Source organism: Anguilla rostrata, chromosome 9 (genome assembly GCF_018555375.3).
Source record: "Anguilla rostrata isolate EN2019 chromosome 9, ASM1855537v3, whole genome shotgun sequence".
Lineage (NCBI taxonomy): Eukaryota > Metazoa > Chordata > Actinopteri > Anguilliformes > Anguillidae > Anguilla > Anguilla rostrata.
In genome coordinates, this window is record NC_057941.1 from 29,718,667 (window position 1) to 29,732,230 (window position 13,564).

Genomic DNA, 13,564 nt, shown 5'->3' on the forward strand with positions numbered 1-13,564 from the left:
ATTGTATCTTGGTTTAAAGTCTTAAATACTTCAACCAAGTTCTTTTATTTTTCTGCTTTTGTTTTATTGTGAAGCACATTGCAGACCTGTGTATAATATGTGCTATATGAAGACTGACTGATTGAATCATGTGGATGTATGTCTGTGGTTGAGTGTATAAGCAACTTCAGGGCTTGACCTTTATTTAGTGAATCTTGCCCCAGTACTGTGAGAATGTAATGCGTCTTATTCAGTGCATGGATTTAAGAAGAAAAAAAAATCATCCCAAGAATTAAAATGGTACCACTTTATTCAGTTTGCTAACTCTCACACATTAGTTATGACAGAGAACAGGCATTTAATGTACTGTTAGTACATCTTAGTAATTTTGGTATACTGCACAGCTATGTGGAAAATCTTGTTTACTTTTCACACAATCGAATACATTGCAACATTGTCAATGCAAGTCACTTCGGCTTTTTAGGTTTCTTTTTATACTAGCTGGAATCCCCAAGCTGAATGGTGATATAACTTCCTGGTAATTAAAGCTGCATTTCAAAACTTCATGTTTTCCTCATTTCTTCACTTTGCTTCATTTAGTTTATTCCTTCTTTAAGCATCACAAGGAAGTGAAGGAGGAAAGTGGACAAAAACAACAACAGAAGAAAGTTCTTGAAAGAATTCAGACACGTAACACTTTTTCACTCGCATCACTTTGAGGCAACATCATTCCTGAATATTGAAAACTGCAGCACCGCATGCTCTTACTCTGTTAATGAACCTGATTTTACACCTTGTGTCAATTCCACTGTAAATTAATTAGTCCAATCCCATAGTCCAAATCCATTGCTTAAATACAATTTCATTGAAAGACTGATGGAATGAACATTACGGTACTTGTATTTAGTAATTGCTCTAAATTTCTCACATAGGATTTTAATTTTATTAATTTGATTATCTATGGCACATTATGATTGATAGTCATTGTGAAATATGCCAAATGTACCCTTCCTTCATTCCTTCTGCTTATCCCCTGAATTATTTTTCCCACTCTCTTATTATTCTTCAACTGAGGGGAGTGAGCATATTTCCTAATTTTGTCTACTGCTATTATTGTTAACCCCTTCCAGACCCCAAAGAGACTAGAAGATAGGAAGGATGCTTCTATGGCAGGACTGCCCAACCCTGTTAATTTCCTGTAGGTTTTCATTTCAGCCATTATTTGGCACACCTAATTCTACCAATTGCAGTAGCTCAAGGAGGTCTCTCACTGTGAATGAGGTGTCCTTTGCTAAGGTTGTAAAGAAAACGGGACGGCAGATCTCCAGGAACAGGGTTGGGCAGCCCCGATTTATGATATTCAAACGCAGCCCAGTACTTCCTGTCCAATCTCTCCCCTGCCAGGAACAAATATATAATCAGCACATGGCAGTGATTTCCATAGGCTTCAGTCAGCTCCCCTCAAGGCTGCAGCAGGGTTGGATGCTTAAAGGTTTAGGGCATGGATACTCAAATTTGGACCTTGAATCAAAATCCGGCCCTGGTTTTCTTTTCCCCCAGGTAATTAACTGAGCAATTAGTGCTACTGATTGGCCAGACTGTATTCACACCTGACTCCCAGGTAAAAGGAGGGTGGAAAACCAGCAGTTCTTCGACCAGGGCCGTGATTTGAGTAACGGGTTCAGGAAGTAATGTCAGGGAGTTTGGGACATATAACTATATAATTCAGACCATGTAAAAACAATTAGGTTAGGCAGCACAGGTAAAGGGAGCAATGGGCAAAATGAAATGTATAGTAGGTTATTCATCTTCATGATTCTATGACCAATGCAAACACAGTGAAATGATGTGGTGTGCCACGCAACGTTTCTGTAAACGAGAACTGAGTTCTCGGCTCACCGTTCTAGTGAGATGAAGGTCATTCGAAAAATACAAAAAGAAGCGTTAACTCACTGAACTAATACTGAAATAAAATGTTATCGTCCTTCTCAGAAAATGTTTTCTCATAGATTTTGAGGCGGGGCCATATGCAGGATTTTAACCCACAACTCTGTGACCACAAGTATAGCTCCTTGACAGTGGCATTTCTTACTGCAGCTCATGAGTGTTAGGCATTTCCAATGCAAACAAACCAGTAAAAGCTTCGCTGACATTTACACGATTGTCTCTGATTGTTTGTATGCTAACATCTTAGCACTGTGCTTCATTGCTGATGTTTTACGTGCAGTTTTGTACCCAAAATGCCCTTCTTCTTCTTATAATTATATTTATTTGAACCACTCACTAGTTGGAACACTGTTAGATCACAAAGCCACTGCCATTTAAAAACGTATCAGTCAGCAATGCACACCTTTCCCTTTTCAAACGAAAACATCAGACACTTTCTGATTTGGGACCACCGACACATGATTTGCCTCCATCTAACAGAATTCTGCTTTTTCCAGGGATATAAAATCCAAACATCTACGGCAGCCATTCCACCCCACCCCCCCAGGCATCAAGGGGGGGGCGGGGGGGGACAGCCTGCGTATGCAACACAGCATCCAGTCTCCAACCATAAATAATGACTTTGCCTTCATTTTCAATGAAATCGCTTCAAACAAACAATGTAAACAGTCAGAAAAACAGGTGCAAATGTGGCAAAACCGTCAGGTGACCACAAGCATCAATGCAGTCTGCTGGGAGGGAAAGCAGTGGGGTTTGAGGTGGGTGGGTTTGCAGAAGACGTCAGCTTTGGAGGGGTGGGGGGGGGTTGAGGACTGCAGTAGGTGTCGGGTGCCAAGCGCAAGCTCATTGTCGGAGGCGTTTGTGACGTTACAGCGCCTCTTCAGTGCTGGGGGGGCTCGGCGTTGGGGGGCTGTATCTTTGTCTCCTGAACTAAAAGAAACAGAGGTTTTCAGGTAAAGGGAGTCAAACAGACAGACTGTATAATCTTCCTAATAATCACACACACTTTGTAGTCAGTCTAACAACTACACACACTGCTGAACTCCTCTTGACAATTACACACACTGCGTTGTCAGTCTAACAATCATACACATACTGTGTATTACTCCTCATAATTATACACACACTGCCTCATCCTTGTGTGATGACACACTACATACACTACACATAGTGTAATCTGGCAAAAAATGCACATCTGCAATCTGCACAAAAAAAACCCAACAATTGTGCATATAGTGTGCAACTAACTCTTGGATATGTACCTGGTGGCTCCTGGAAAATGACCGATTCCGGATTCTCAGCCTTCACGTACTCCGAATTCACATTTGCTGTACAGGAAAGCCAGGAAATGAGGGGTCAGTGTGTGTGTGTGTGTGTGTGCGCATGTGCGTGTGTATGTGTGTGTATCTGTGTGCTCTTACGCTGGATACTGAAGCACAACTTCTTCTTCTGGTAGGATATGTAACTGCTGACTGCACCAACCAACGCCATGGCAACAGCACTGGCAATGCCCGCAACTGTGCCCGCCTCGGCTGTGTTGTCTGCAGGAGAGAGGCCCCAGTAATAGTAATAGTAGTAGTAGTAATAATAATAATAATAATAATGTCCTTCCTCAGACATGATCACAGTGCAGAAGTCTGTCCTTACCATTGTTCGAATTATCAGCAGGGATATTCCCACCCCCTCCTCGTGCCCCTGTAGAGCAGAAAAACAGAGATGGGGGTCAGAATGCTACTTACACAGGGACCCTCAAACCCACTCTACTTTCAGGACTGTGCCAATACATATCCGCTTTGCAAGTGCTGCTACTCTTCAACAATAGCCTTCCCAGATTTTACATGTAGACTAATACACAGTCATCTGTTGGCCACATATACAGAGGCAGACACACACAAAGGTGCTCATGCACACCCAGGTGCGCGCGCACACACACACACACACACACACAAGGCTGCACAACCTTTGCCTTTATCGGGTTTGTAGTCATTGTCGCCCAGGACGTCCAAGAGGTCACCATCTGAAAATTCATTACCTGTGGGATAGAGCAGGGGGAATCAGTGGGTGTGTCTGACTGCAGTGTGCTTGTATGCACACATATGCTTGTGGATCTGTGTATGAGTAAGACTGCGTATGTGGATGGGGGGAGGGGGGGTAGCATCACCATAGGGGGCTCTTATTTAAAAACTATTTTAAAAATCACAGGCAGATTAATCTGGAATGTTCTTATTGCTAATAAATATAAAAGATATGATCATACACGTTTACTCACACATGTAAATGTTCCATGGTCTCTTCTCAAAAAGAAATACAATGATCCAAAAGCCACATATTAAAAATAATTATCAGCCAAGCTGGGGAGATGCATAAGTATGTCAGGCACAAGAACCCAGTCAAAATGGATAATTCATTCCTGTTTAAGATACGTATAAATAAGGATGAATAAATGTTAGCCTGCATCAAACACTCTCATACACACCTAACATAATCTATATTCAATAAACCCAAATATAAACATTGCCACCTCTTCTCAGTAAGACACTCAAACAGACATTGCACTTATTAAGGGATCACTGCACGCAACAAAAGAGATTTCGTTGGAGATCGCCATTTGGCAACCACCCTGAAGCAACGGCCACTACCTCAAAACTCTCCACAGGCCTGAATCCCATAGCGGGGCACTGGGGAGGAGGGGGGTCACTGGTCAGTCAAAGAGACCTTGCTCTGATTCATGCCTTCAAACTCCAGTCAAACAAACCCAAACGATGCGGTTCAGATGCAGCGCTGCAAAGCTTGGCGTCTAGTCCACACTGGCTGAGCTCATGCAGGACAGAGTTCTCCACAGGACAGAGGACCAGGACACACGCAGGCCTCATCAGTGTCTGGATGCACCTCCTTACCGCTGACACTTCCAGTGCCTTGGGGGCTCCCCTGGACCCTGCCCAATCCTCCAAAATCTTTATCTGACGAGCACACGACACACCGTCACACACCACCAATCACTCCCAAGCTCTCCCGCCAATAACTCCCAAGCTGGGCCAATCACTCCCAAGCTCTCCCTCCAATCACTTCCAAGCCCTACCTCCAATCACTCCCAAGCTCTTACCACCAATCACTCCTAAGCTCTCCCTCCAATCACTCCCAAGCTCTCCCACCAACCACTCCCAAGCTCTCCCTCCAATCACTCCCAAGCTCTTCCACCAATCACTCCTAAGCTGGGCCGATCACTCCCAAGCCCTCCCTCCAATCACTCCCAAGCTCTTCCACCAATCACTCCTAAGCTCTCCCTCCAATCACTCCCAAGCTCTCCCACCAACCACTCCCAAGCTCTCCCTCCAATCACTCCCAAGCTCTTCCACCAATCACTCCTAAGCTCTCCCTCCAATCACTCCCAAGCTCTCCCACCACTCACTCCCAAGCTCTCCCACCACTCACTCCCAAGCTCTCCCTCCACTCACTCCCAAGCTCTCCCACCAACCACTCCCAAGCTCTCCCACCAACCACTCCCAAGCTCTCCCACCAATCACTCCCAAGCTCTCCCACCAACCACTCCCAGGCTCTCCCTCCAATCACTCCCAAGCTCTTCCACCAATCACTCCTAAGCTGGGCCGATCACTCCCAAACTCTCCCTCCACTCACTCCCAAGCTCTCCCTCCAATCACTCCCAAGCTCTCCCTCCACTCACTCCCAAACTCTCCCTCCACTCACTCCCAAGCTCTCCCTCCAATCACTCCCAAGCTCTTCCACCAATCACTCCTAAGCTCTCCCACCAATCACTCCCAAGCTCTCCCACCAACCACTCCCAGGCTCTCCCTCCAATCACTCCCAAGCTCTTCCACCAATCACTCCTAAGCTGGGCCGATCACTCCCAAACTCTCCCTCCACTCACTCCCAAGCTCTCCCTCCAATCACTCCCAAGCTCTCCCTCCACTCACTCCCAAACTCTCCCTCCACTCACTCCCAAGCTCTCCCTCCAATCACTCCCAAGCTCTTCCACCAATCACTCCTAAGCTGGGCCGATCACTCCCAAACTCTCCCTCCACTCACTCCCAAGCTCTCCCTCTACCTAGCTCTCCTGTGGCCACGTGAACCCTTTTCTGATTTCTTTATTCCATTTTCCCATTTCCCCCCCTCCTAATTTTGAATGCCCAGTTGTACTCAGGGCCTTGCCTAACTGCTGTAATGTCTTCCATTAATCAGCAGGAGGGCACACCAGCACACAGCTCCCTTTTAAGCGCCAGCCACACTTCGCTCTGTGGTCCTCCGGCTGAGCTGTGCACTTCACCATCCAGCTGTTGCACAAGAAACTACAGGAGACCAGTCAACCAGCCAACCACGGCAGTGAGCATTGAGATGAAGACACACATTACAGCCAATCATGTGCCACTCTGTGGAGTTGCAAACGCAGATGCGTGATACTGCACTGCAGATCCCAGTGTCTTGGCAAACAGAGCCACACATCAGCCCCATAAAAGATTCCGAGCTGAGTGACTCATTAGTAGGTTTACAAGATAATGTAGTGTGGTGATACACAACCTGCTATTCACCAATTCCACCAGCAGGTGGTTCTTTGACTGCCACAGATACAAACCCTATCAACAATCCCCTTCGTACCCCTGAAATAAGCATTCATTTAGAGGGCATTCAACCTGGCATTTTTGATGAGTTGCACTTTACTCTGGTCCAAACATTATTTTCTTACACAATATTTCTAAATATTTCCAATTATGGTCAACTGATAAGAAAAACCTAATATAATATCCTAAGACCTGCCAATTCATTTTTGTCCCCTGTAGGGGACACAAGTCTCTGGTCTTAATCTCAAGAATAATATATTCTACCATGGTGAAATGTACACTACATGGTAAATTCCATAAAAGGAAAATAAATAATATTTTTGAAAATATTTTCACTGCAACACATTTTTGTCATCCAAGATACTTGTATTATGTTAAAAATATAAATACTTAATCTTTTTTGCCCGTTCTCAGGACGTTATAGGAATGATATAGGATGTTATAGGAGTCATCACTGAATAACCATTTGAAATCATCGCTGCCAGGCGAGAAATGCAAGAGTCTAGTCAAATAATACTGCCGTGAGTATACTGCCATAATACTGCTATTTAAATGGAATGAAGCATTTACAAGTTACAATACTCACTATTATATTTTATCAAACCCACCCTGCCACAGCACCCCCTGATGTCTGGGTTAGTCACATACACACCTTTTCCACCCTTGTCTTTTCCTCCCGGTATGTCATTCTTCGGGTCCAGGGCATCACTCAGGTCAAAGTCATCTGCAGCTGTAAAGGAGTTAAAGAAATCAGACACAAGTGCGTGCATGCAGACAAACACATACACACACACACACACACACAAAATCTCTTACCAGGTTTGGGTTTTGGTCTGGGTCGGAATGGAGCTTTGGTCGGCAGCCTTCTTGGGGGTTTGGTGGTGGGTTTCGCATCAAAATCAAGAAGGTCGAAGATGTCCGAATCTGCAGAACAGACACATCTTGCTCTACAACTGTTTAAACCTATGTTTCACACAGAATGTTAACGCAGTATCATAATCTTATCATTATATTATCCTTATTAATGGTAGTAGTAACAGATGTGTCAGAATACATATTATTTTCATTTTATGAAATATTATTCATATTAAATTGTTCAGTAATTATGTCATTTTTGTAAAGTCATTGTCTCATGCAGAGATTACATATTTAAAAAACGCTAAATAATGTTCAGTGTCAATTATTTTTTATTCTGAGCTCACAATCTTAACAGCACTCAGGAGCAACTATTAAAATGAAACAAATTAACTGTGAGCCATGAATATCAGGTGTATTTTTGAGTGCTCAGTGCATACATAATGTCACACACATCGCACAACAGAGCACACAGTATAAATGAAATGTATAGACACATTACATTACATTTATTAGCTTTCATCCAAACTGATAAACAATAAGTGCATAATGAAGGTCATTGGAACAACTACAGAACACAGGTCTGATAAGGTACAATACTCGTTATGTAACAGTTATTCATAGCCATGAACACAGTAAGTCCAGTTAACCCAGTAAGCATAGTCCAGGTCAAAGATTATGGTAAGTCAAACTAGGAGGCATGACAACGAGCTACAACATCAAGATCAGCGCACAGCACGCAATACTGTACAGAACAGTGTTAGACACTCCAGCTCCGTCACACAGAAAAGCAAGGAAACTCAGACCTTTTCCTCCAGCTGGTCCTGCTGGCGCAGGTTTGGGTTTGGCAGGCGCTGTGGCAAAATAAAACCAAATTAATCACCAACCAAGCCAAAATAACAACTCAGAACTGCTGTCCTGGCTCAGTGTTTATGAAAGTGTCAAGCTGCTGGTGTTAAACTACTGGTGCTCTCTTCGGACAAACTGTCCATGCAGTACTGCTGTACAGGTCCTCACAATTGGTAGTAATTTCCCTATCATCAATGCAGAACCAGTGTACAGTGGAGGTACGTACGTGATTTAGTGGGACCATCGTCCAGGGCATCAAAAAGGTCTAAATCCTGGGACAGGGCTGAAATACACGAAAGGTGTTTAATTCCTTAATATCATTTGAGGAGAAGGAGGAGGCTCCAGCTCAGGGGTTTGCTACCCTGGTCCCAGAGAGCCACAAGCACTGCTGGTTTTTGGTTTCACCTTGAAATCAGCACCAGTTCAGACCCAAGTAACCTGGTGAGGTGAGTTAACTGTGTAATCAAGTGCTCTAACAGATTAAGTGCAGAGTAACAAAATGTGCCTCTCCAGGGTTGCAGACCCCTGCCCTAGCTGGAGACTCGCACTGACGTTTATAGCTATAATGAAGTTATCCTTATACAGTTATTGACCGCAAACATTTATTGACGCCATTGATAAAGATGAGCAAAATAAAATGCTGTCTAAAATAGACAACAATGGTAATAATCTGTAAAATGGGGAAAATGCATCATTTTATACTAATCAGAGAGCGGAGATCAAAGAGCACATTTTTAACAAGCAACATTTTTATTTCCCGAAACAATAGGAGTTATAATTATTGCCACCTGGTTTTCAGGACCTTTTTGTACTCTCCCTTCAGAAAGAAAAAACTATTACAAAAACTACTGAGTCATCTATAGTGTTTAATGAGACTGGTGGTGGGGGAATCTTTGACAAGTCCTAGTCAAATGAGACCAAAATTCAGCTTTTTGGCCAAACACACCAGCGGTGGGTTTGGCAGGGGAAGGAGGACAGTGTTAAAACAGACATCATGTAGTAAGGCGGAACTAATATTCATCCCATTGTGTCGGAGATCGAGGCTTTGTGGTGGCTAGCTTCACAACGTTCAAAGAACTGGAACGATTGATGAACGATCGTAGCACTTACAGTCATTGTAGACATATTGGGTCTAAGCAAACGAACGGTTGAGGAAAATGGAGTGCGAAGTGGAAGAAGGAGCAAATAAGAAAAGGAAAAAAGGAATTGAAAATGAAAAGAAAGATGAGAAATATGTAGCAGGAATGAAGGTGAAGCCCGGGTGTGGATGGGAAGCTAATGGCGTTTTTAATGACGTCCAAGAAATAGGGAGATTCGTAAAGGAGGAGATTGGGGAAGTTAGGGCAGTGAGGGTAACCGGGGGGGAATTATAATCATAGAGTGTCAGTCAAAGAGACTGAGGGATAAAGCACTTAAAATTAAAAGATTTGGACTGATAGAAGTTATTTGTTTTTTTAATGAAGGAAAGAGCGCTACAAAAGGGGTGATCAGTGGCGTCCCGGAGTCGGTAGATGCTGACTATTTCTAGGAGGTGGAGGGAGTTTTCGGGGTGAGGAAAATGAAAAGTTATCGGGATGGGAAAGAACAAGAAAGTGGATCAATACTATTAGAATTCAAAGGAGAACTACCGGAGAGGATTTATTTAGACTATGCTAGTTACAGGGTGAGGGCATATGAAAGGGTTCCACTGAGGTGTTACTGGTGTCAGGATTATGGACACATGGCAGCAGTTTGTAGAAAAGATCACAGGTGCAGAAGGTGTGGGAAAGATGGGTGTTCAGACGAGGAGTGAACGGTGTCTAGAGACCAGGCAATATGTTTTCACTGTGGGGGAAGTCATGAAGTGGGGGCAAAACAGTGTGAAAGAAGGAAGTGAGATAGAAAGAAGACGAGTGCAGAAGAAAATAACAGAGGGTGAGGGCAGAAATCGCAACTGTGAGGAAGGAACAGAATCAAACTGAAACAGAGGGAAAAGATCAGTGAGATGTGATAGAGAAATAATGTATATGGAGAGAAGCATTTATAACGATGGTGATCAATTGTGCAAGTGAAATAGAAACAAAATCAGAGAGGATCAAGATGGTGGTGGACGCAGCGTAAGAGATTTTGGGAATAACGGATGTGAAGGGGAATGAAATACAGGGAATTTTGGCGAAAGGGTTTGGAGGGAGTCAGACGCCAGGGATATAGGGAAATAAAGAATCGTGAATCAGATATGGGAGGGTTGGGCTGCTGTTTTATTTATTGTTTGAAAAAACTAAGCTAGGTAGCAATAGGTGGCGGTAATGCACTTATTTAAGTTTGCCAACCGCCTTTAAAAACCAAAGAAGAAGAAGATCCCGTTGTCAGGTAGGCAGCTTAAGGCGAGCTACACCTGTGCACCTATGATATTCGCCTTCCATGATGAAGGCGTATTCTCTCTTTTGTTTGACTGAGACGCTGTGTTTGCCGCGCTGGTGCATCTCGTGTAAGCCTATGGCGAGTGAGTATTGTACGCTTTTAAACTAATATTGCAATTGCAATCGCTCATATTTCTGTGATGGTTATATGAGCTGATCAAGCGTTCAGTTTATAGGCAGACAAACCTTAATTGGTTATGTTGATGGATGAGCAGGGTAGCCTATGCGTAAGCTGACGCTACACAGGTATTTTAATTTAAATGTTTATTTGTTTTATACTAATTCAAATGTTTGATTCCTTTGGCTCGCGATGTTTCATGTAATGATGCGATACGGTGTTAGAATGTAACTAATACCTCACTGTTCAACTGTAGAGCCTGAATGCTGTTGGTCGCGGGTCGGACGTTAGGGTTGTCGTGGCAACGTTAAATGTTAACACATTGGCAATACATGTATTGTATTTTTGTATTTCGTAGTATTTGAATTATGCTTACACTGATGATAATTATGCTGCACTTTATAGACCTGTGATTTTAACTATTGTTAATTGTGTTAATGTTGTTTCTTTGTGTGCCTACAGACTGTGTGTGTAGCCTATGCCGCTGCTTTAGTCTCACTGTGTCGATGCCGATGGGTCAAACTTCAATTTATATTTTGTAAACCGATAGCACTGGTGCACTTTTACTTTTAAACCACTTTCTAATTTATGTGAGACTTGCATTGATCTATCTTAAAGAGACAGTAGAAAGCGCATGGCTCAGATACCATTGTCATTTGTTTCTTTTGTATCCAATTTGCCTCTTAAGTACTTTTACACAATTTTGTCAGTAATAAACTTTTTACCTTTCTAAGTATTGGTTTGTGGCTGTTTACCTATCAAGAGATCAAGGACTTGCATCCTGTATATTACAAGTACAGTTATAACTACGACTAAGCGGTGGTGCATGTTTGATGTCATAGGATTGTTTTGAAGTGACATAAAATACGGAGGAAATGCATCCCATCCATTCCATTCAACTTCCAGTATTCTACATGAATTACTTTAAAACAGATATGAACTCCATAATTTCACTGAGGAATCTCAACATTCAAGTCATTTGTGTACAAGTAAATAATGTCTGATACGCGCGCCACATTTCTCACTCGTGAATAGCAATGGTCAAGGAATTGTTTTTGCTATAAAGTAATCGCCGATTTTAACTAGAACCCGTGATGCTGGGGTCCGCATTGCGAAAACACTGCCCGCCAATGTTTTTGCTCAAGGCAGGCATGTGCGTTGACTTTCAGAGTCAGACCTCACCACTACCATAACGATGATTTCAATCTATTTAACTCCCAATAGACAAGACTGCGTCAAAAGTAGAACTAATGCGACTTTCCCGGATAGCTGCAGGCAAAAGTCACTGTAAACAATTTTACAGCCTACATTATATTGCGCGCAGAGTATATATTAATAAAATGGCTGTCCGTGAAACAGTAAGCTACTATTCTACGTACTACGTAAGAACCAATGGACTGAGCAGATGTTTTCTGTTCAGAGACAGGCCTAAACATTTTCGCATTTCAAAACAAGTAGGCCTATACATGGTGACCCAACTACAAAAATCTGGCCGTATGTTTCATAATAAATATAACAGTCCCGCTAACTTCATTTTTTAAGAAAACCCTATATGTTACTCTATTCAGTCTGATTGGGCTCGGCGTGGCCCACCACCCGCATAAACTTACCAGTTACAGCCAGTAGAGAGATTACCAAAAGAGACCACGTAGGACGTTTGGCCATAGTGCCGATTGTTTTTTCTGAGGTAATACAGATAAATGTGGCGGCTGTTTACTATATATTACGTTTTTTCCCACTATATTGAATATTGTAAACAGAAAAATATCCCAGCGACAGCACGACAACCATACACAGCGGCAGCAGCAGCACCAGCTACGAGAAGTGAGAGAGAACGCAACAAACACGGGATCACGGCAACAGATGCAGTAGTCTACTGGGTGGGTCCTCCGGCTCGCCGGTTTTTGCGTATCTTATTGCCAGGGAAGACTGGTTTTCAGCTGTGCCGAAGCAAGGACATTACACGCGCTTTAATATAACAAATATTGAAATATAAGATATATTTTTCATAGGCTGCAGTCACACACTTCAGTTTAAATAAATAAATAGACTTGTCTTTTCTTTTTAACCATAACCAGCTTATATAGTGCTGACGGTGACACTTTCTGGGACACAGAATGCAGTTTGAACTGCGGAGAACTGCTGACAGTGCTGTATCCACTAACTGGCACGTTCTACATTTAACTGGAAAGCATCGTCTATGAACTAAACAGGTGTGGGGTAAATATACCGGAAAAACTTCCTAGAAAATCTAGCATAATATCCCCTCTTCTACCCCCTCCTCAGATGTCCAACATGAGAAAGATGTGCTCAGTAGAAAAAACAGGAGAACTATATAAATTAAAGGGTTTATCAGTAGGTATGTGAGTGTGCCAAGACATCACACTGCAAAAGTGTGGGAAAGTGAGTGTGTGTGCTTTAAGGTTCCATTTTAAGTGGGTGATCCACAGTTCATTGGGCACTCAAAAGGGATCTGCCAGCAGGGAGCCGGTTTAGTTTTGCAGGGAGCCAGACAGAGCCAGCCATGTGAGTCACCCTCAACAGTTCTGTTTCCCCCTGTTACTTCCTCTCAGGCTATGCCAGGAAGGAAATGATGTCACAATCAAGTGCCACTGGTAGAATAGAAATTTGCCCCAGCTCCTCTGCATTTGACTAAACTGGTTAATCTCTGACTCAGTCTGGTGAGCAAACCCTACCATGCTGAGGTGCGATTACAAATATCACTGGTTCACTCACAGTACAACCAGGCGTTCGGATGCTTCAGCACTGTCTGTTGTGATCTGTAAATGGACTGCATTTATATAGCGCTTTTATCCAAAGCGCTTTACAATTGATGCCTCTCA

At 43.0% G+C, this 13,564-nt stretch overlaps 1 protein-coding gene across 1 annotated transcript; it reads right to left on the reverse strand.

Annotated features, from left to right (window-relative positions):
• Positions 1–271: 271 nt before the first annotated feature.
• On the reverse strand, positions 272–12,593 carry LOC135262367 (CD99 antigen-like protein 2). Its single transcript, XM_064349414.1, has 10 exons — positions 12,332–12,593; positions 8,431–8,487; positions 8,162–8,209; positions 7,317–7,424; positions 7,153–7,230; positions 3,887–3,958; positions 3,574–3,621; positions 3,348–3,467; positions 3,189–3,254; positions 272–2,856 (listed from the first exon to the last, which is right to left on the reverse strand). Exons 1-10 carry the CDS (start codon positions 12,384–12,386, stop codon positions 2,807–2,809), a joined length of 702 nt encoding a protein of 233 aa, XP_064205484.1. The 5' UTR covers positions 12,387–12,593; the 3' UTR covers positions 272–2,806.
• Positions 12,594–13,564: the final 971 nt, after the last annotated feature.